At 34.0% G+C, this 23773-nt stretch overlaps 1 protein-coding gene across 1 annotated transcript in view; it reads left to right on the top strand.

Moving 5' to 3' along the window:
- Positions 1 to 23773, top strand: part of BBS9 (Bardet-Biedl syndrome 9) — a 446650-nt gene that overhangs the window by 191938 nt on the left and 230939 nt on the right. Inside the window, exons 14-16 of the mRNA XM_059397515.1 lie at positions 1763 to 1777; positions 8253 to 8393; positions 20916 to 21011. Of these exons, the coding sequence (XP_059253498.1) occupies positions 1763 to 1777; positions 8253 to 8393; positions 20916 to 21011 (252 nt within the window). The remainder of the gene's footprint in view (positions 1 to 1762; positions 1778 to 8252; positions 8394 to 20915; positions 21012 to 23773) is intronic.

The raw sequence follows: 23773 nt of genomic DNA, 5'->3' as shown, positions 1-23773 counted from the left end.
ACCTTTTATTTCTCTTTGTTGTCTGATTGCTGTTGCTAGGACTTCTAGTACTATGTTGAACAAGAGTGGTGAGAGTGGGCATCCTTATCGTGTTCCTGATCTCAACGGGAAGGCTGTCAGCTTTTTCCCATTGAGGATGATATTTGCTGTGGGTTTTTCATAGATAGATTTTATGAAGTTGAGGAATGTTCCCGCTATCCCTATACTTTGAAGCATTTTAATCAGGAACAATGCTGTATTTTGTCAAATGCTTTTTCTGCATCAATTGAGAGGACCCTGTGGTTCTTCTCTCTTTTCTTATTGATTTGTTCTATCACATTGATTGATTTGCGAATGTTGAACCATCCATGTAACCCAGGGATGAATCCCACCTGGTCATGGTGGATAATCTTTTTAATGTTTTAACAATGTTTTTTAATAATTATAGTTTTAATTTTGTCTAAGTAAATTTTCTGGCTTATGCATTGGCAACTCTATACTCTGAGATGATTTTACAACTTTAATACATATTTTCAAAATCTATTTCTTCTGCTTTGTACATTATTTTGCATTAGGTTGTTAAAAATTCATTATTAGCCAGAATTGACCATTTTGATAATTTATTTAGATTTTATTTAGATTATTAAAATTCTTAAATTTTTTAAAATTTATAATACTTATAAAATTATTCAATTAAATTATTAAAATTTGTGGTAATGTAAATATTTTATGTTTAAATGACTTTGAGAAAGCTGGCTTCAGAAAGAAATACAAAATTTTCATAAGGCATCAAGGAGTGATAGACATTTTTAATTGGATATTTCTGAAAAGAACATTGGTAGTTTTAATGTTATTTTAATTTTGAGTTGTGAGATAAAAAAGAAATATTTAACTAAAATATCTAGATCATTTATCATTGAGTGTCTCCATAATCAAAGGGAATTTTATACATTTTATCCTTGTTACATTTCAAATATGTGTGGTAGGTGTTGATGCTTTAATTCAACTAAGTATTTCACTTGTTTTCAGGGAAAGGGGTAATGCTGGTTGAATATGAATTTAACATAGAGAAATGGATTATGTAGCAATTGGGCAAAATGTTTTAAAAATACATTATGAAGTTGTAAAATCAGTCTGTTATCTTATGGTTACACATGCCATTTTTAACTATTATGCTTTTCTAAAGACAGAACTTAAAAGATTATAAATTATTGCTAAACCAAAGAGCATAACGTTAATTAGTCAAAAGTCAATTAGAAATTAAAATGTAAAAAATATCTATAAAAGTAAAGGAATACCAAGACAAGCCAAAAAGACATTATTTTTGACAAAATGTCAAAAATACATTATAATATAAATGAGAGTAACTGAAAATACTGTGTATTTGGCCTTGCACTCAAATTTTTTCCCCAACAATTCATTTAATCCTCTTGATGTCATTTATATTGAGTCTGGTCTGCTCTTGGTCTAGATTATATACCTTACCTCTTTTTATTTATTTATTTATTTATTGCCATATTTACACTGGAATAACACACTGTCATGGACTTCTGAGAATGAATGGCAAATATATTGTTAGATTTTACTTATTCATGTTATACTCCTTTTAGTTGTGAATTGACTTATTTTTGTTGGGGGCCATTAAAATCATCTGAGAGACTCTTGAAAATTTTAGTTTATATTTTTAAACAGGTGTATATTAAATATGTATTGTAATTTTACCACAAATAATTTGTTGCATTCTTTCTCTCCTATCCTTTTTTGCATTACCTCTGATGGATAGATCGAAATCCTGATGGTAAGTGAAATGATGATTTAGGACAAAATGAATCTCAGAATTGGAAATTTGGTCTGTGAATTGAACTAGTATTATACCATGAATGAACTATTTTTACAGACTGCTGTTTTAACCACAGACACTTCTTTAGGATGATTCAGTGCCTTCATGTGGCTATGGAGAGGATCATAATAAATGTTTCCTCTCATAGAGACTTGCCATTCATTATTAGTTGTTTTAGAGTCATGAAAAAGAATGAAGCTCCATGACTGTTTTGGAAAAAAAAATCAGAAGTGTCATTGACCACTTATATCTCTAAGTTTGGGTGATTTACTCATATGGCCTGCCATCTTATTTTACTTAAATAAAGAATAAGGAAAAAAATGGTGTTTGTCACTGAATTCTAATTGTTTGTTTTCTTTTTCTTTCTTGCTATCTTTTTTTAAATTGAAGGCTGGAGTAAAGCAGTCAAAATGTAACTAGGGTATAGAGAAAGAATAGGCACTTTTTAAGTCTTTTGATTATGGGGTCTTTTTGATTATGCTAGTGATTTTGATGTTTGTTCTATGACCAAAGGGCAGCCACTAAATGGTTTTAAGTATGTCAAAAAGTGCATGGATATGAACATGCACACACATGCTTTTGCCCTGGAAAGGAGAGGAATAGAAATGTATTGTGGAAAGATCACTCTGACTGCAGTGTGAAGAACTGGTTTTGAAAGACAGCCAAATTGCCTGTCAGAAGCTCAGTTGGAGGTTATTGCAGTAGAGTGGAGTAGAGGCTATGGAGATGGGGCAGAGACTTATTCAAGCCTCGGCTCAATAGTTGTTAGCACCTCTAATGCACAGATTTTCGCATCTGAGTACCATATCTAGACAAAGGGATCAGGGTTCTTCGAGAAAGGGCTGTCCAGGTCTGGAGAAGGGAAAGTAAGAGAGCCTGTCCTATATTGTTGAGTCAGAAAGCAAAGAATTAGTCAAGAAATGATCACAGTATATCACAATGATTCATATGGGACACTTAGAGCATCAAAATCGTAATGTAATTATTATAATATATTGAAGACAAATAGAATCTATGAGTACAGTGATGAAATAAAGGCATGTATAGAGGGAAAACTCTACAAAAGGAGGTCAACTAATAAATGGAGAATGGGTGCTAGAATTAGAGAATCATTGTTTTGCAAAACCTGTGTAATAGTTCAGTTAAGATTCATCAATGGACACTAAACTTATTGAAGTAATAGAATATTCAAAACATTACCTAATGGATTACTTTTTAATTATAAGGAGAAAACAGTGTCTCTACAAGAGTGATTTGGGGGGCACTTGGGTGGCTTAGTGGGTTAAAGCCTCTGCCTTCAGCTTGGGTCATGATCCTACGGTCCTGAGATGGAGTCCCACAATGGGCCCTCTGCTCAGTGGGGAATGTGCTTCCCCTCTGTCTCTCTGCCTGCCTCTCTGCCTACTTGTGATCTCTTGTCTGTCAAATAAATAAATAAAATCTTAAAAAAAAGAGTGATTTGGTAGCACTACCATAACCAAGTGATCAATGTTAGTGTCATTAATATCAGCACAAACATTATATACTACCTGTACTGATGCACATATCTTTTGAGATATACAAATTGTCTGTTTTCTCTGTATCTGTTGTCTGTTTTCTGTATGTCCAAATAGATCCACTGTTCTCTCTGATCAGAGTACCATGAGCACTTATTCTGTGTGCCTATTTCTTATCTTGTTTAGAACTTGTGGGACAATGTCATCAAGGTTATGACCCCTTGAAATTACCTGGGTTTATCTTTCTTATTGTTGATAATTATATGTTGATTATTATTACCGGTTGATTATTACCGGTTTATCTTTAATATCTTTAAAGAAACCTTTATTTATGAATCTACTGCAGTACCTATTATAATATGAATTTCATTACCTTTGTTCCTTAGGCTTTCCTAGTAGATTTTGGGCTCTTCGGGAGCAGGGTTCAAGTACTTGTCTTTAAATTGTGTGATGTCAGGGTAAATGACAGGCACTTAGTTATCCTACTTTATTTTTCTTTCTAGACACAGACTTAATGTGGTGGTTTCAGTTTATTATATTTTAAGATAAATATTAGATAATATTAATAATAAATACTTAAAAAATGATGGCCGTAATATACTCATACAGTTTTGGTAATGCCAACAACCTGAGTTGCATTGTGTCTGGGAGGTGAAAATATATTTATATGAGAAAAATTTTATAGGATAAGTGTTTAGCTTAATAACATGAAGTATACTTGTCAAATTAGGATTTGGGTTATTAAAAATAACTAATTATTAATAATGAATATTTACATTTTACTTGGCAAGATTGAATTTAGCTGGTAAGATTTTATACTAACTTTTGTAAAATACCATATTATTTAAGTGATTTATTTTGTCTTTAAAAAATTAGTAAAGGTTATTATGGGAAGGAATTTATTCTCTCTTACTATAAATTCAGCCCAAACCATGAGAAAAATATCCCAATACATGGAAATTTTAGTATTTCAATACAAAGTTAATAATCTCTTATGATATATTTTAAAATTACAATTAAGCTTTAGGGAGTAGGATTGCAATATTCAGCTTCACCTACTTGGCAGAATTAAATAATATGTTGCTACTTAGATCTTAACTTAGACACAAGGCTTCAAATTTCAAAGACTGGTCCATTTTATTGGCCTGATCTGTTCAGGCTCTTTGCAGATAAGCAGTTCTGCTTTTACATGTGGAAAAAGAGAAGCAAAGGAGGTTTTATGTTGTCCCATAAGAGTTAGTCTCCATTATGTCTGCATTAAAGTTACATGACATGGGCAGTGTAAAACATGACTGCAGATGGGGCACAGTATGTAGCCAGACATAACAGGAAGGGATCAAGGAAGTTCTGGCTCCCAGACATTGCTACTGCTTTGGGGTTCCTTGTTTTCAAAATGAAATGACTCTAGCAGGCCCCTGGAAAGAGTCCTGAAGGCATTATATAGATGTGTAATATATATAGTTATTCTACTTTGGTATATATGTTCTCCCCCCCCCATCCCCCAAAGCACATTTTGGCTTCTCTCTTGACAGTGATACTGGGCTCTTGGGTGTGCCAGGTATAATTAGAATTCTTTTCCTGAAGAAATTGTTCTGTCAAGAGTGGTTTTGATGTGAATTTTCTCTCTAAGTGTTAAATAATTTTGTGATTAATTGCACCAGAGTAGTTGCGACCATCTATTTCCTCTAGAAAGGGAAGTGTCTGAAGGAAAGGTGATTATATTTGGTAAAAAACTGTAGAACAAAGTCAGTCTGATGAACAAGTAGGCCAATATTTGAGTATTATAAATGACCATTTTTTTTTCTTAGCATAACACTCAGAGTTATTTGAATAAGCCAGATACAGGGACTGTTTTGCCAACTACATAGAGAAAATATCACTGATGGTAGGCAAAGTTACAACCAATTAGACTTTCAGCTAAATTGAAAGCTATTCTAATAGCAAATTTGTAAAGTCTTTAAATACATGTAATTCTTTCCTTCCTTATTATAGGTACATACATGCATGCATTCAAACATATCTCTATACGTCTGGCTTCAGGTTCTTAGATGCATTCACAGCCTGAAGAGTAAGTTGGTAGCCAAACTTACATTTAAGGTTTTTTAAAAAAATTGAAGCTCAATAGAAATATGCCTCTGATAAAAACCCCATGTCTGAATACTGGAGATTATATTTTAAAAGACTGGGGTTTAAATTTAAGGGGAAGTAGTGTTAAATACAGGCATTGCAATTTTTCTTTTTAAAGGTGATTTCCTTAAACTGGTTTCTAAAAGATTTCATATCCACCCCCCCACCCCCCCGCAAGGTAAAACTTTTCAAGCTGCCAGCATTTAAAGAATAGCCATAATCATTTTATTAAGTAGGAGTATCATCATTTTTCAAAATAATGTTTTCCAAATGTCCTATGAAACAGGTTTACAATTCTTGGGTAGAAAAGAAATTCTGGAGGGTTTCTACAAATCTTAGCAATTGTAGACCATTGCCCTAGTGTATGATATTGTCATTAACTGACCCGAGTTGTGAATTGAGTTATAATGTATTTCCCTTCTTGGGTTCATTAGTGCTTGCAAGCCATTTGTTTCAATTCCTGAAAACATATATATATATACAACCAGTTTCTTTAGCTCTAGGTTCTTGGAGATTTAGGGTAATAATCTTCAAATATATAGAATCAGTAATGTAAGGCCAGTGTTATTCGTTGTGATTAATTTTTTTTACCACCAATTCAAGTACTACCTATCTGATCCAAGTGAAGTAGAACCACAGTTTTAGCAGTATAGTTTTAGAAGAACATTTATAGTCGAAATTTGTTTGAACACTTAACTCAGCTTTTGGGTGAAATATATAGAAAAGTAGCTTCTCTTCATACATATACAGAATTGTCAAAAGATGAAGGATTTTTTTCCATTACTACATTCAAAGGAAATGGAAATAGGTTTTAGTGTCCTTGTTCTTTCCAGACTGCATCTATTAATCAAGGCTGTAATTTATATATTATAGAGGAAACATATTAGTAGGTTTATTTCTATAATTTGGGGATATATGGAATATATGAAATTGGGAAAAATAATGTTTTGTAATATTTTTTATGGTGATACTGATAGTTGTGGTTTGAGCAGTAGCTTAGATCATGTTACCATAATATTTTGAGTCAAAACATTTCATCATTATAAAGTACAAATACACATGCCTCTAAAACCTCACAGAATGTCAGGAAATAATGCCTTGGGAGCTTTTCTGAAGAGACATCAGTTATAATTTGCATCTAGGATTCCAGGAGAAGTGAATTTAACATCTGTTGGTTATGAGCAAAAAAATGAGCTATGTAAAATTGAATGGATAATAGATTATGTTGAAGAGAATCACAAATATGCTCCACATGCTCTGAAAAAGTATTTAATTGACCTCATATATCAGTATGCTTGCCATTGTTGATGATCTCTCACAATCCTCGTGAATAAGTAGTGCTGGAAAGTATACTCCCAGCTTGGATGTCAAGCAAGCTCACAACTCCAACTGGCATTAACAGAATATGTCGCTAATTCTGGGGATCCTGCTTTGGGATCATGTCCCCAAGCTTTAACTGCTTCTGCTTTTGCTATTTTTAAGCTGCTCACTGACTCCATTTTAAAGAGATAAAGGAATTAATGTGTGGATACATCAAGTAGAGTAGGACGAATTTTAAGTTTTTCATTTCTCTACAGCAGTATACTAAGATAGAGGTTTCAGTATATTACCTTTTATCTTATCCAATCAAAGGTGGAATCCTAGAATATAAGGAGAGAATACTGAAGTTGTAGAATTGCTTTGCTAGATTTTAAGTAGAGAACCTAACTTGCTTTGGTTTCAATTTCATTCTCTGTAAAAATATTGAAAGGGACCATCTTAAAAACTTTAAATTTTGACATAAAACTCTTCATTGTTATTTATTTAATTACATATTTCAATATGCCTATAAAGGTACTGAAAAATTCAGTTGAATGACCATGTAATACTTTTGAAATGTCACTTAACTGTGATATGTAAAGTTAAATGGATGGAGAAAAATTTAATTCATATGAAAGTAATATTCTTAATATTATTGTGTAAAATAACATGAACTTCAGTGGAACTATAGTAGAGCAACTTCTTCCTTCATGCTTATAATTTATTGTGGATTTTTAATTGTAATTTAAATCTTTAATAAGTAAAAATAGCTAAAGATTTAAATTTTTGGTGGTAGAAAAAATATTAGATAAAGTCATATAGTATCTTCCTGATACAGATTTCATATATATATATATATGTATATATACATATATATATATATATATATATATATATTTGCTCATTTTAGCTGATAGCCTTGGATTAGGGCTATAGCTTTGAAGGTCTTAGTTTAAAGAAGGTTCAGTAATTGAATATAAAATTAAATATACTTTTTTAAAAAACATTCTTTAAAATTTTTAAATTTGAATTCAATTAATTAGCATATACTGTATTATTAGTTTCAGAGGTAGAGTTCAGTGATTCATCAGTCTTATGTAGGACCCACTGCTCATTATATAACCACCCCATTCCTAGCCCCTTTCCCTCCAGCAACCCTCAGTCTCTTTCCTATGATTAAGAGTCTCTTACCATTTGTCTGCCTGTCTGAGTAAATATACTGTTTTGTATAATGTTCAACTGTGATGATTTTAAAGTATGCTATGATATTAAAGGCATACCTGATGCCTACACTCTTTTTTAGGATTTTATTTTTGTCTTGAGCTTTTTGACAATAATATAAAAATATGTATTATGATAATACTTTATAGCTTTTTCAGTTATGCTAAATGAAATGGAGCAAAATTTTAAAATAAGATATATTGTTATTCAAACTATTAATATAGTTCAGATTTTTTTGGTCAAATTTTCTGTCAGGTCTATGAATCTGCATTTCTCTCTTTTTATTTCAGGCATTCCTCGGGTTATCCAATGTAAATTTAGACTTCCCCTGAAATTAATCTGTCTACCAGGTCAGCCTTCAAAAACTGCAAGCCACAAACTAACTATTGATACCAACAAATCTCCAGTTAGTCTTCTCAGTCTCTTTCCAGGTAGGACTTTTGAAGTAACATGCCTGTAATATCAGAAATGTTAAGAATTCAGAATGGAATCCTTCATCAGCAGGTAATGATAGGGTAATTATCAGATAATTGTTAAGTCAGAATATAGAAATGCTTCAAAGAATTTTCTCTCTTGTTTGCATTGTTCAAAGGCAAATAGCGTATATCAACAAGGTAATAAGGTATACCTTTTAAGTTTGATTAAAATTATTATAATCATTATTTTGCTTCAGTATTCAGAAGTGAAAACATCAAATGTTTCTTTTTAGACTGTAGAATTTTTTGGCGTGGAATGTAGATATTTGTTTTTCATCTTTATTGTAAGTTTTTGTCTATGTACCTTTTTAAAGTATATTCTGTGTCCCTAAAAAGTAATCTCATAAGTAGATGCTCTTTGTGGTTTTGCTTTCTCCAGCAGCTGGATGGGGTGATTGTTCAATTCTCTGGCTCTGATCCTTTGAAAGGGGCTTCATATATAAGGCTTGAATATCACAGTGAATTTGGGGTAATTTGTGAAGGTGTGACTTTCTCAGGTGTCAGTTTTTTCTTTTTGAGTAGCTTAGAAAAGAGAGAGGTGTTGATTGGATAAAACATCTTTAGTAACCAGGTTTTCTAAGGTGTAGCATCTATTAAGTTTCCTGGTGATGGGATAGAATTAAAAAAAGATCTGGGAATTAAATTAACCTTTTCAAATCCCTTATTAAAAAAATTGGTACTGTTGACTATAATATGGCATTAGTGGGTAGGATTTAGAATACAAAGAGTATTTTCCACAAGGTTTAGAAATTTATGGTAAGTCAACTTTTGTGTTACTACTTAAAGTACTTACAATTTATTTTTCATTGATTTGAAATATTTAAAAAGATTATTTATATCTAACTCAATGAAAAATCTCTAAAATTAAATACTCTTTATTATAATTATTCTATAGTTGTAACTGAATTTGCACATACAAACAGATACAGACTGACAGACACCCACACACTTTGTTAGCAAATAGTTTTATACTGTTTGGTTTCTTTTTCCTTTTCCCTTCCCTTCTCTTTCTTCTCAATTTTCTTATAAAAAAGGTGGAAAGAGTCATTATCCTTACATCTTTTACAAATGTATTAGTTCCTTGGGTCTTCTCTACTGTCCTGGGAATAGAGTTGGAAGTTGCATGCTGCACACTGAATTTATTGGTGCCTTTGAAAAATGTCTAAGACTATGGCTTCGAGTGGATGGTCACTATAGGTGGAAAAAAACAACAGAAATTGAATAGATGCTTTTGGCCTGAGAGGTAGTCTTTGTAAGTTATGGATTACATAAGAAGAACTAAGGAAAGCTCAGATAACTCTTCATTTTCCTCCTGATTTTGGGCTTAGTTGTTTTTATGTTGCAGGTTATTTTAGGCTTATTGGTATATATTTGCTTTTTAATCACTCTAGAATGGGACTCAATGACAAACTAAAAAAATTTTCCCCCAGATCTAGTGTATATGATTCAGCATGTTCTCTTTTGGAGTTTTGGGATGTGCATTCATATTGGAGGCATGATGAAATCCAGTAATTATTTAAAATAAGTACTCTTGTTACTTTTTCACTTTTTCCTTTTAGAGAGTGCTTTCCACTCTTGGTATGTATAAAACTTTCTTTGTTGGTGTCAGATAAAGTTGCTCTTGTGAATCTGTTTTTTAGCTGAAATAAACAAATTAATGAGCTTCATAGAGAAGAAAAAAACTAGCTTTATTGTGCATCTTTCCCTATTTTTTTAAAATTTTGGTTCTTTGAACAAATATAGGTATATTAAAATAACTTTAATATTTCTTATTACAAAAGAAATGTGAAATTTAGAAATGGACAGCCAAAGGAGGAAAACAGAAATTACTGGTAATTCCACCATCCAGCAATATCTACTCATGTTTCATGACGCTTGCCTAATCTTTACAAAACTATTTTTCATTACCCCTCAAGGATTCTACTTTGCATAATGCTGTGAAGTATTTTTCTATATAATTAGATATTTTTATTACTTGATTTTAAGAATTGCATAATATTCTGTCATAAACCCATACTATAAAATCATTTGTCCAGCATTATGTTTCTGACATACATGTTGTTTTCAGTTTATCAATATTGTAAATATATTGTAGCAATACTCTTCCAAATTTATTATTAATTCTTTGATCAATATCTAAAAGTAGAATTATAGGGGCACCTGGGTGGGTCAGTTGTTAAGCGTCTGCATTCAGCTCAGGTCATTATCCCAGGGTCCTGGGATCTGGCCCTGCATTGAGCTCCCTGTTCTGCGGGGAGTTTGCTTTTCCCTCTCCCACTCCCTCTGCTTGTGTTCTCTCTCTCACTGTGTCTCTCTCTGTCAAATAAATAAATAAAATCTTAAAAAAAAAATTAAAGTGGAATTAAAGAGTCAGACAAAGGATAAGAATAGCCCTATCAGGTAACCCTGTCAACAGTATTTGAATGGAGGTATCTAGTACCCCAAATTCTTGCCTTTAGAAAATATTGTAATTATAGAAAGCTTTAATATGCTTAATGGCTTTATATTTACTTATGTATGTAATAAATAACCATCTGGGGTGCTTTTGCTGAATGTTACTTAAGCACTAAGTAACATTTATACTATATATATATCGTGTATGTGTGTATGTGTGTGTATACATATGTGTGTGTATGTATATATATATATATATATTTATATATATAAAATATTACTCAGCCTCCCCCAAAAGTGAGGCCCAGAAGTGGCAATATAAGCTGGTATAGTGGTTTATGAATGTTACCAAGACCCAGCTTTTATCTTTCTTTACACTGTGCCTTCTCTAGTATGTTGGTTGGCACATTACAATAAACTGCTTCAAATTCAGTCATGATTCCTGACTGCAAGGCAAGAGGTATAACAATCACTATAATTTTTATCAGAAAGGCATGTTTCTATAATATTCTTTTTAAGAATTAAAAAAATTTTTTTATAAACATATAATGTATTATGAGCCCCAAGGGTACAAGTCTGTGAATCGCCAGGTTTACATATTTCACAGCACTCAGCATATCACATACCCTCCCCAATGTCCATAACCCCACCACCCTTTCCCGACCCCCTCTCCCCAGCAACCCTCAGCCTGTTTTGTGAGATTGAGTCTTTTATGGTTTGTCTCCCTCCCGATCCCATCTTGTTTCATTTATTCTTTTCCTAGCCCCCAAGCCCCGCCCCCATTGCATCTCCACTTCCTCATATCAGGGAGATCATATGATAGTTGTCTTTCTCCGATTGACTTATTTTGCTTAACATAATATCCTCTAGTTCCATCCACGTTGTCGCAAATGACAAGATTTCATTTCATTTGATGGCAGCATAGTATTCCATTGTATATATATACCACATCTTCTTTATCCATTCATCTGTTGGTGGACATCTAGGTTCTTTTCATAGTTTGGAAACTATCCATTGGAAACTATCCATTTGGAAACAATCCATTGGGCATTGGGCATTGTGGACATTGCTGCTATAAACATTCGGGTGAATGTGCCCCTTCAGAGCATCACGTTTGTATCTTTGCAATTGCTGTGTCATAGGGTAGCTCTATTTTCAGCTTTTTGAGGAAACTCCACGCTGTTTTCCAGAGTGGTTGCACCAGCTTGCATTCCCACCAACAGTGTAGGAGGGTTCCCCTTTCTCCGCATCTTGGCCAGCATCTGTCATTTCCTGACTTGTTAATTTTAGCCATTCTGACTGGTGTGAGGTGATATCTCATTGTGGTTTTGATTTGTATTTCCCTCATGCCGAGTGATGTGGAATGGAGCATTTTCTCATGTGTCTGTTGGCCATCTGGATGTCTTCTTTGCAGAAATGTCTGTTCCTGTCCTCTGCCCATTTCTTGATTGGATTATTTGTTCTTTGGGTGTTGAGTTTGCTGAGCCTTTTATAGATTTTTGGATACTAGCCCTTTGTCTGATATGTCATTTGCAATTATTTTCTCCCATTCTGTCAGTTGTCTTTTGGTTTTGTTGACTGTTTCCTTTGCTGTGCAAAAGCTTTTGATCTTGATGAAGTCCCAATAGTTCATTTTTGCCGTTGCTTCCCTTGCCTTTGGCGATGTTCCTAGGAAGAAGTTGCTGCAGCTGAGGTCAAAGAGCTTGCTACCTGTGTTCTCCTCAAGGATTTTGATGGATTCTTTTCTCACATTGAGGTCCTTCATCCATTTTGAGTCTAGTTTCATGTGTGGTGTAAGGAAATGGTCCAGTTTCATTTTTCTGCATGTGGCTATCCAATTTTCCCAGCACCATTTGTTGAAGAGGCTGTCTTTTTTCCATTGGGCATTCCTTCCTGCTTTGTTGAAGATTAGTTGACCACAGAGTTGAGGGTCTATTTCTGTGCTCTCTATTCTGTTCCATTGATCTCTGTGTCTGTTTTTGTGCCGGTACCATACTGTTTTGATGATGACAGCTTTGTAATAGAGGTTGAAGTCCAGAATTGTGAGGCCACCAACTTTGGCTTTCTTTTCTAATATTTCTTTAGCTATTCGAGGTCTTTTCTGATTCCATATAAATTTTAGGATTATTTGTTCTATTTCTTTGAAAAAAATGGATGGGATTTTGATAGGGATTGCATTAAATGTGTAGATATGCTTTAGGTAGCATAGACATTTTCACAATATTTGTTCTTCCAATCCATGAGCATGGAACATTTTTCCATTTCTTTGTGTCTTCCTCAATTTCTTTCATGAGGACTTTATAGTTTTCTGAGTATAGATTCTTTGCCTTGTTGGTTAGGTTTATTCTTTGGTATCTTGTGGTTTGGGGTGCAGTTGTAAATGGGATGGACTCCTTAATTTCTCTTTTTTCTGTCTTGTTGTTGGTGTAAAGAAATGCAACTGATTTCTGTACATTGATTTTATATCCTGACACTTTACTGAATTCCTGTACAAGTTCTAGTAGATTTGGAGTGGAGTCTTTGGGTTTTCCCCATAGAGTATCATATCATCTGCAAAGGTGATAGTTTGGCTGTTTCTATAATATTCTTTGGAAATATCTACTTAGGTCTCAGTAGCCATAATAGTGTCTGTGTAGCTTCCTCTGCTGTAAAGGAGGCTGAGAAATAATACAGATGGACTAAGGGAAAGGGGGAATAGATGTTAAATTAGCTGACCTTCAGAGTATGCCATGATACCAGTACCTTTACACAAAATTTTACTTAAATGGAATAACAAATAGCATGCCAGTATAACAGTCTTTTATGCTACTAAAATATATGGCTATTTTTCTTGTCAGTAAATTTATCTTTTAATGATTACATAACATCCCCTTGTTTGAAGGTTCTGGGTATGTAGTTATTTTTTAATTTTTTATTTATTTGTATTTATTTATTTATTTGGTTCTTCTGTTTCTCTTTAGAGAAATTCCTTGAAGATAAATGAGTGAGTTAAAGAGTATGCACATTTGAAACTTTATTTAAATGCCAACCTTCCCTCCAGATTAATTGTATCAGGTGATGTGCCCAGCATCGGGGTTCATTACAAGGGCAGCAGCTGGATTTTGGAAATTTTTTGACAAAGATGAAATATGACATCCCTTTTTAAAATTTGCATTTCTAAATTGTTAGCATAGGCATTTTGTGATTTTCATTAACTACTTGTATTATTTTTTAATACATAAGGGTTACATTTTTATGTAGTAAAATTTAATTTTATTAATTGCTTTCTTTCTAGTTTCAAATTTCATGTTGTGCTTAGAATGGCCTCTATTAAGATTATAAGATATTTAGTTATATTTTCTTCTGGCACATTTTAATATATTCTTTAGTTCTCAAACACAGCTCTAGTGTATATTTTTTGCTTTAAAAAAGGTAAATGTATTGGTGGACACCTGGGTGGCTTGGTTGGTTAAGTGACTGACTCTTGGTTTCGACTCAGGTCATGATCTCAGGGTTCTGATATGGAGCCCCATCTTGGGCTCCATGCTCAATGAGGAGTCAGCTTGAGGTTCTTTCCCCTTTCATTTCCTTCCCCCTCTGCTCCTTCCTGCCCCCCACCTATCCCTACCCCAATAGCATGTGTTCCCTCTCTGTCTCTTTCTCAAATAGATAAATAAAATATTTTAAAGAATATTGGAATATAACTTATATTCAGATGTTTAAAGTATACAGTTTGATCAGTTTGGATATTTGTATATACCTGTGAAACCATCTCCACAAGTACAATGCTGAAAATATTCACTATCCTAAAAAATTTGCTTGTGTCCCTTTATAACCCATTTTACCCCATTCCCAGGCAACCACTGGGTTGGTTTTATGTCACTATAGATTAGTTTGCATTTTCTGGAATTTTATGAAATGGAATTATTCAGCATGTACTCTTTTTTGTCTGCCTTCTTAGTCATTTATCAGATTATATGAATTACACATATTTTCTCCAAGTCTGTGGCACTTCTTTTCATTTTTGTAACAGTGTCTTTGGAAGAGCCGAAGTTTTTAATTTTGATAAAGCCCATCAATTTTTTTCTTTTAGAAATCATGATTTTAACATTATATCTAAAGAATCTTTGCCTTAAGTGTACAAAGCTTTTATCCTATGTTCTTGTCTAGGAGTTTTCTAAATTTACATGTAGGTATTTTTTTTTTCATATTTTGGTATTTATGGTGTGAGATAAGGATAAAATTCTTATTTTTACATATGGGCATCTAATGTGCAACACTACTTTTGAAAAAACTAGCCTTTTACACTGGATCACCTTTGCAACTTTGTTGAAAATCATCTGACTATGTATCATAGGACTATATAAACCATCTGAAAAACTGTATATATTTCTGTTCTCTTCAGTTTATTCCATTGATCTGTTTGTCTTTGCCCTCCAGTATTGCTATATACCAATAGTATAGTGTCCTAATTACTATAAATATGTATGTCCAGAAGTCAGGGAGTATAATTTCCCCAGCTTCATCCCTCTAGTCTCAGTGTTGTCTTGGATATTCTAGATCCCTTGCATTTTCATATGAATCTTATAATTAGTTTGTCAATTTAAAATAACACCTTCTGAGAGTTTGATTGGAATTTGGATTGCATTAAGTCTGTTGATCAACTTAGAGAGAAACAACATCTTAACAATATTGAATAGGGTACAATTTGCTCTATTTATCCTAATTTGTTAAGGTGAAAGTAGAGACCTTCATTTATTTAGGACTTATTTCATTTTTCTCAGTGAGAGTTTGTAGTTTTCAGTGTACACATCTTACAAATATTTTATCTGATTTATAGCTAAGTATTTAATATATTTTGATGTTATTGCAAATTATATTGTCCTATTTCAATTTCAAATAGTGCTTTTCTAGTACAGGCAAACTCATTTTATTGTGCTTTGAATTATTGTGCCTTGGAGATACTGCATTTTTTACAAATTGAAAGTTTGTGGCAACTCTGGGTCAGGCAAGTCTATTGGTACCATTTTTCCAACAGTATTTGTTCACTTCATGTCTCTGTGTCAAATTTTGGTAATTGAAAATTTTTATTATTGCTATATTTGTTATAATCTATGATCACTGATCTTTGATGTTACTATTGTAATTGTTTTGGGGTATCATGAACCACCCCTATATACGGTGGCAAACTTAAGTGATAAATATTGTGTGTGTTCTGACTGCTCCGCTGGCCATTCCTCTGTCTCTATATCTCTTCTCAGGCCTACCTATTTCACGAGACACAACAGTATTGAAATTAGGCATATTAATAACTCTACAGTGGCCTCTTAGGGTTTAAGTGAAAGAAAGAGTCAACGTGTCTCTCACTTTAGACCAAAAATTAGAAATGATCAAGCTTAAGAAGAAAGGCAGTCTCACAAAAGCAGAGATAGGTCAAAAGCTAGGCCTCTTGCAGCAAATAGCCAAGTTGCAAATAGAAGGGAACAGGTCTTTTTTTTTTTTTCTTTTTTTTTAAAGATTTTATTTATTTGACAGAGAGAGAGAAATCACAAGTAGGCAGAGAGGGAGGCAGAGAGAGAGAGAGGAGAGGAAGCAGGCTCCCTGCGGAGCAGAGGGCCCGATGCAGGGCTCGATCCCAGGACCTGGGATCATGACCTGAGCTGAAGGCAAGGCTTTAACCCATTGAGCCACCCAGGTGCCTCAAGGGAACAGGTCTTGAAGGAAATTAAATGTCTACTCAGTGAACACATGAGTGATAAGAAAGTGAAACAGCTTTATTGATGATATGGAGAAAATTTGAGTGGTCTGGGTAGAGCACCAAATCAGCTACAACATTCCTTAAGCCAAAGCTTAATATGGGGCCAAGTTCTAACCCTTTTCCATTGTATGAAGGCTGAGAGAGGCATGGAAGCTACAGAAGAAAAATTTGGTTTAGCAGTGGTTGGTCCATGAGGTTTAAGGAAAGAAGTCATCTCCACAAAGTGGAAACAGCAAGAGCTGATGTAGAAGCTGCAGCAAATTTTCCAGAAGATCTAGTTAAGATAATTAATGAGGGTGGCTAAAAGAAACAACAGATTTTCTGTGTACACGTAACAGCCTTGTTTTGGAAGAAGATGCCATCCAGGACTCTCATAGCTATGGAGGAGAAGTCAATGCCTGGCTTCAAAGCTTCTTAGGACTGGCTGGCTCTCTTGCTAAGGGCTAATGCATCTGATGATTAAGTTGTAACCAGTGTTCACTGACTGTTCCAAAAATCCTAGGACCCTTAAAAATTATGCTAAATCTACTTTGCCTGTGCTTTATGCATTAAACACAAAGCCTGGATTACAGGACATCTGTTTACAACATGACTTAATATTTTAAACCCACTGTTGAGAACTACTTTGCTCAGAAAAAAAATAATTCCTTTCAAAGTATTACTGTTTATTGGCAGTGCACCTGGTCACCCAAGAGCTCTGATGGAGATAGACAATGAGATTAATGTTGTTTTCGTCTGTGCTAACACAGTATCCATTCTGCAGCCATCGATCAAGGAGTCATTTCAACTTTCAAGTCTTATTATTAAAAAAATCCATTTCTTCAGGCTGTAGCTGCAATAGAGAGTGATTTCTCTGATGGATCTGGGAAAAGTAAATTGAAAACCTTCTGGAAGGAATTCACTATTTCAGAAACATTGTGATTCATGGAAAGAGGTCAAGATACCAAGATGAGCAGCAGTTTGGAAGAAGTTGATTTCAGCCCTCACAGGTGATTGAAGAGATTCAAGACTTCAGTGGAGGGTGTAACTGCAGATGTGGTGGAAACAGCAAGAGAACTGGAATTAGAAGTGGAGTTTGCAGGTCTGACCGAATTGCTGCCATGTCATGATGAAGGGACCCTTATAAAGGATAAGAAGTTGCTTCTTTTTGAGGAGGAAAGAAAATGGTTTCTTGAGATGGAATCTGTTCCTGGTGAAGATGCTGTGAGGTTTGTTGAAATAACAAAGGATTTAGAATATTGTACAAATTTAGTTGATAAGGCAGGGGAGGGTTTGAGAGGATTGACTCCAATTTTGAAAGTTCTCCTGTGGGTAAAATTCTATCAAGAAGCATCACATGCTACAGAGAAATCTTTTTTGAAAGGATGTTGCCTTATTTTAAGAAATTGTCAGAACTCTCCAAACCTTAAGCAACCTCCCTCCTGATCAGTCAGCAGCCATCAACATTGAGGCAATACCCCCCACCAACAAAAAGTTAGAACTTGCTGAAAGCTCCGATGATGTTTAGCACTTTTTAGCAATAAAGTATTTTTTATTTAAGGTTTGTACATTGTATTTTTATATACAATGTTGTATAATTAATAGACTGTAGTATAGGGTAAACATAAATTTCATATGCACTGAGAAACCAAAAAATTCATTTGACACTTTATTGTAATATTTGGTATATTATGGTGGTCTGGAACCAAACCCACAATATCTGTGAGGTATGTCTGTACATAGAAATACAATTAGTTTTTATATATTGCTCTTGTATTATGCAACATTGCCAAACTACAGATTTTCTACAGAAGATTATGTTACCTGCAAGTGAAAACCATTTTACTTCTTCCTTTCCAATCGAGGGATTCTTAGTCTTTTATCTAAGCTAAAACTTCTAGGACAATGTTGAATAGGAATGGCAGAGTGGATATTCAGGCTTTCACCATTAAGTATGTTTTAGTTGTAGGTAGGTAGTCTGTAGATGTCCGATACCATTTGAGGAAGTTCCTTCTATACCAAGTTTGCTGAGAGTTTGTTCTATATTAGATTTTTTTCCAATGCTTTTTCTACATCAGTTGAGATCTTTTAAATCATTTTCTTCTTTAGGCTGTTTATAGGTAGATTACACTGATACATTTTTTTATTTCTTAAATTTAAGAATTTCCTTTATTTTACTTTTATTTTTAAATATTTTATTTATTTGAGAGAGAGGGAGGGAGAAAGAGAGCGTGCACAGAAGCAAGGACACCGACAGAGGGAGAAGAAGATACAGGCTTCCCATGGAGCAGAGAGCCCAGCACGGGACTCTGAGATCATGATTTGAGCAGATGCTTAACCAGCTGAGCCACCCAGGCACCCCTTGACTTTAAGTATAGTTGACACAGTGTTACATTAGTTTCAGGTGTACAGATAGTGATTCAACAACTCTGTATATTATGCTATGCTCATGAGTGTATACATTGATTAATTTTTGGGTTTTAGCATACTTGTGCATTCTTGAGATAAATCACACTGAAAGATGAATTATCCTTTCAATATACTATTTGATTCAACTTATTAAAGTTTAGTTAGAATTTTTAAATATGTACTCGTGAAGCATATTAATCTATAATTTTATTTCTTTTTTTTTAAGATTTATTTATTTATTTGAGAGAGAGAGCCTGTGTAAGTGGGGTAGGGGATTGGGGAGACGGGGGAAAGGGAGATAATCTCATGCAGACGCCCTGCTGAGCATGGCGGGGGGGGGGGGGGGGGGGGGGGGGGGGGGGGGGGGGCTCCTTCTCAGGACCGTGAGATCTTGATCTGAGTCAAAATCAAGAGTGAGATGCTTAACCATCTGAGCCACCCAGGTGTCCCTTGTTTTATTTTTATTTTTCTTATGCTTGGGGTTTGTTAAGATTTTTTGATCTGTAGTTTATAATTTTCATCTAATTTGCAAATATTTTGGTCATTATTTCTTCAGATATTTTTTTCTCTCTTTGCAGCTCTCTCCTCTCTTGACACTCTGCCTTGCAAACTTTGGATATTTAGCCTTCTCAGACCTGCAACTTTGTGTCTTCAACTTGGATAGAATGTTAGGTTGTACCTGGGTTTCCCCTCCCTGTGTTCTGGCTTGGAAGTTTCCTCTAGGCAGTAGTCAGGGGCAGTCATAGGGCTCACATTGTTCTTTCTTTGTGAGGGATCATTGTTGTTCATTTCCTTGTCTCCAGTGTCTTCAAAAATGTTTCATAGATTTTGTCCCAATTTTTAGTTGTCCTAAGTAGAAGGGTAAATTTGGCCCTAGTTTATTCATCTTGGCCTGAAGTGAAAGTCTTCAGTGTTATCATTTTTATTTGTTTTTGAGTCAGGATTCAAATGAGATTCATTTATTGCAGTTTTTGTTATCTTTTTTCTATAGGTTTCCCCTTCTCTCTTTTTAATTTGCAGTTGATTTGTTAAAGAGTAAGGTTATTTTTTCCTGTGAGTTTCCCACACTCTGAATTTTGCTGATTACATTCCTGTGATGTTTAATATTTTCTTTGTCCATTTTATTGTCTGTTAACTTGTAGTTGCATCTAGGGTATTAGAGTCAGAATTGATTATTTTGGCCACACTGCTTCCATGAATTGGTAGTATATACTCTCAGCAGGGAGTACATGTTATCTGTCTGTCTGTCTCTCTCTCTTTTCTGGTATGGTAACAAACACTGATTTTAATTTTGAGATCTATTAAATTTATTGAGATTGAAAATGATATTTCTTTCAAGCTCTCTTTAATATTTTGCTAGATTATTTCTATACAGAGAACTTTTCCCTTACCTACTATTGGCTATGTGGTGCAGTTTGAGTAGGATCATCTGGATAAATGTTTGGTTCTTTGTCTGATTTTTAAAATATTGAATTTATCCTCTAGAAGCCTCTATTAGTGAGCATTTGCCTTTTCTGTTTTTAATATCATCTGTTTTTAATATCATGCCTTTAAATTTTTTTGATGTATTTCACTTTTTTGATACTCAAGTATTTTCATCTCTGGCCAGTAATCTAAATTGGCTTTTATTTTCATACTGCTCTACTAGGCAGTAATTGTTTCCTTGCTTTCTGGTGTGACAGGTGTTCTAGGTTTATTGTGTGCATTTCCTGCCTCCACCCTAGAATGAAGCTGTAGAAGGAAGGAAATTAAATGATTTCAGAGTGTTATTGTGAGGGAGAAATTTAAGTAGTTGGGAATTACCGTGAAAATCAGCTTGTGTATTCTAATTCATGCCTGGGTTTTCAGCATGACTGGTGATATAAAAAATATTTGCTGTCGACTAAACTTCCTATTTTAAACATTAAGTATTTTCTTTGTGGTTATATAAGGTGATTTTCTTTTTCTTTTCTTTGTAGGCTTTGCTCATCAGTCAGAAGATGATCAGGTGAATGTAATGGGTTTTCGCTTCTTAGGAGGCTCTCGAGTTACTCTTCTTGCTTCTAAAACCTCTCGTAAGTAAACCTATGGTATTATTGCTTTTGAAATTTTCTCTTGAGGACGCTACATCACAGATCATCATCACATCAAGGATTTCTGATGAGAATGTGTTCAGTTATTGAAAACTAAGCCATGGTATTAAGTATTTAGGACATAAAAGTTATGAAGATAAGATCCTATTTTATTAGAGATATGTAACTTTGGTTTTGGGGATTAGGAGAGTTTGAGAGAACAATTCAGTGAATAGAAACTATTGTTGAGAGAACAATTTAATGAATTAAAAATATTGTTGAGATAGGTATATGGTGAACTAGGTTTTAGGAACTATTAGAAACTGCAATTAATTTGTGTGTGTATGTATATTCATATATCCTCCATTTGGACATTGACAAAGATGAAGGTGAAATTGTGAATAGTTTCTGGTGACACTAGTCTCAGTAGAATGAAAAGTAGTAATTATGTAGTTAAGTTTAAATTTCAGATGTAAATATTCTTCACTGATTTGGTGGTTTTATATAAGAATAATAGTTGAAACTACTCAATGTAAAACTGACTTCTGATATATGTGGGATACCAAAGCTACTAAACTCATTGAGTTATATACACCTTCATGGAAATAAAGTAAATATTAAGAAAATTGTGTTTAACAAACTTTAGGAACACTAAGGGTATTAATGTGAATAAATGCATATATTGATATTTATATGTTAAAAGTTTGGCTGAGTACATTCCTAATTTTAAAATCTCTGCAGTTTGGGGCGCCTGGGTGGCTCAGTGGGTTAAAATCTCTGCAGTTTGTGAAATAGGCTTCTACTTTCTACTTTATGCATTTACTATTTTAGTTGTTTATTTCTTGAATGATCAGAAGATCTACTAAAATAAGGACATACCCCTTTTGAAAAATGAAGGTGTTAGCAGGAGGAATATAAATACATCCCTATATTAAAAACTAGCAGTGTTACAATTCTGAAATACATAGATTGGTGGCTGGTGAAATAGTCTTGGATACAACTAAAAATCCTAGAATAAGGCATAGAAATAAAAGATAATTCTTAAGAGAATGAGAGGATTCTGTACTCTTCATGGTCTTTTTGATTGGTCATGATTGCAGTCCTTTTTGCATTGGCACCATTTTGTTTTGATTAGATTTAATCTTCAGTTGGATGACGGAATTGTGTTAGTACATTTCTCTGTTAAACTGTTCTCTTTAGTTAAACTAAAAAATCATTGTCATCATTTCCTTGGGAAATTGTACACATCTGTTTGGCTTCACTTGATAATGCTGTATGATGAATCTGAAATTGAGATTACTAAAAAAAAGAAAAAAGTTACTCTTGGTGCAAGTGGGAATATGTATGTCCTAATTTTTTATTTTCCAAATAAGGTAACTCTTAGGGCATTGTTGTTGTCCATGATTTCCTTATCATTTCGAAATTTTACCAAATAATCCAGGTATATAATTGTCATATTCATCTGACTATATGGCAATGCCTTCATGCTATAGAATGGGCAGACTAAATAATGGACTAGGACAGGACCTTTTATTTTATTTTTTTAAAAAGATTTTATTTATTTGACAGACAGAAATCACAAGTACACAGAGAGGCAGGCAGAGAGAGAGGAGGAAGCAGGCTCCCTGATGAGCAGAGAGCCCCATGTGGGGCTCAATCCCAGGACCCTGGGACAATGACCTGAGCAGAAGGCAGAGGCTTTAACCCCCTGAGCCACCCAGGCACCCCATGGACTAGGACATGACCTTTTAAATAAGGAACCAAATGAGCTACGTAAACTGAAACTTTTAAAGTAGCTATTACAATTCCTTGAAGGTTTTTGGCTTCAGTGATAACAGAATTCTACCTAGGAAATGCCCTTTGTTAATAAATGGATGTAGGTATGGAAAGAGTAGTTTTCTGGGTTGAGGCAGATGTTGGTGCTCTCTCCTGCTGTATCAGTGTTCATCCCCAAGAAAGGAATGAAGTAATTTGTACCCAGTCTGTGTTTGGCATCTTTCATTTTTGTGAAAGGTTTTTGGTTTAGAAATCTGAATTGACAGAAAAATCCTACATGTGGAAGAAACCCAGTATTTTTTCCCTAGTAAACAGTCAAGTACTTTGCAAGTTGCCTTTGGATATTGAGTAGTATTTTCTGTGGGCTTGACATATTCATCTCTTTTTAAGACCTGCCTGATAATTAAACAAGCCTTGAAGCGTGCTGATCAGTAATTTTAGTTCAATTTCCTGCTTAGTTATAGATCAGCCAAAGCAGACAAGAGAAAAGTGAATGCAGTTCATTGGCTAAGATATCAAATCACATTCTCTGGGGAAACTGAATAGGTTTTTATTTTCAGAAAATAGAGTAGTGCTTCAGTGTCATTAGAGTTTATTATGTGAATTCTGGAAAAACAAAGTGTTGAAGATAAAAATACTTATGAGAAACACTCTTCACTAGAGAAATTGCTGAAAATGATTTCCAGAGTCTTAAATTGAAAATAAAAAGATAGGTGAAGGCTATGTTTGTTACCTTGATTGTTGTAAAAGTTTTACAAGTGTATGCATATGTCCAAATCCATCAAGTTGTATACATTATATATATGCACTTTTTTGTATGTCAATTATACCTCTGTAAATTTGTTAAAAATAATGAGGTCAAATTTTGTGGGATTAAATTTTTTTTTTTTAAGATTTTATTTATTTGACCAGACAGAGATCACAAGTAGGCAGAGAGACAGGCAAAAAGAGAGGGGGCAAGCAGGCTCACCGCTGAGCAGAGAGCCTGA

Source organism: Mustela nigripes, chromosome 4 (assembly GCF_022355385.1).
Source record: "Mustela nigripes isolate SB6536 chromosome 4, MUSNIG.SB6536, whole genome shotgun sequence".
Lineage (NCBI taxonomy): Eukaryota > Metazoa > Chordata > Mammalia > Carnivora > Mustelidae > Mustela > Mustela nigripes.
This window is presented reverse-complemented; position numbering and strand designations above follow the sequence as displayed.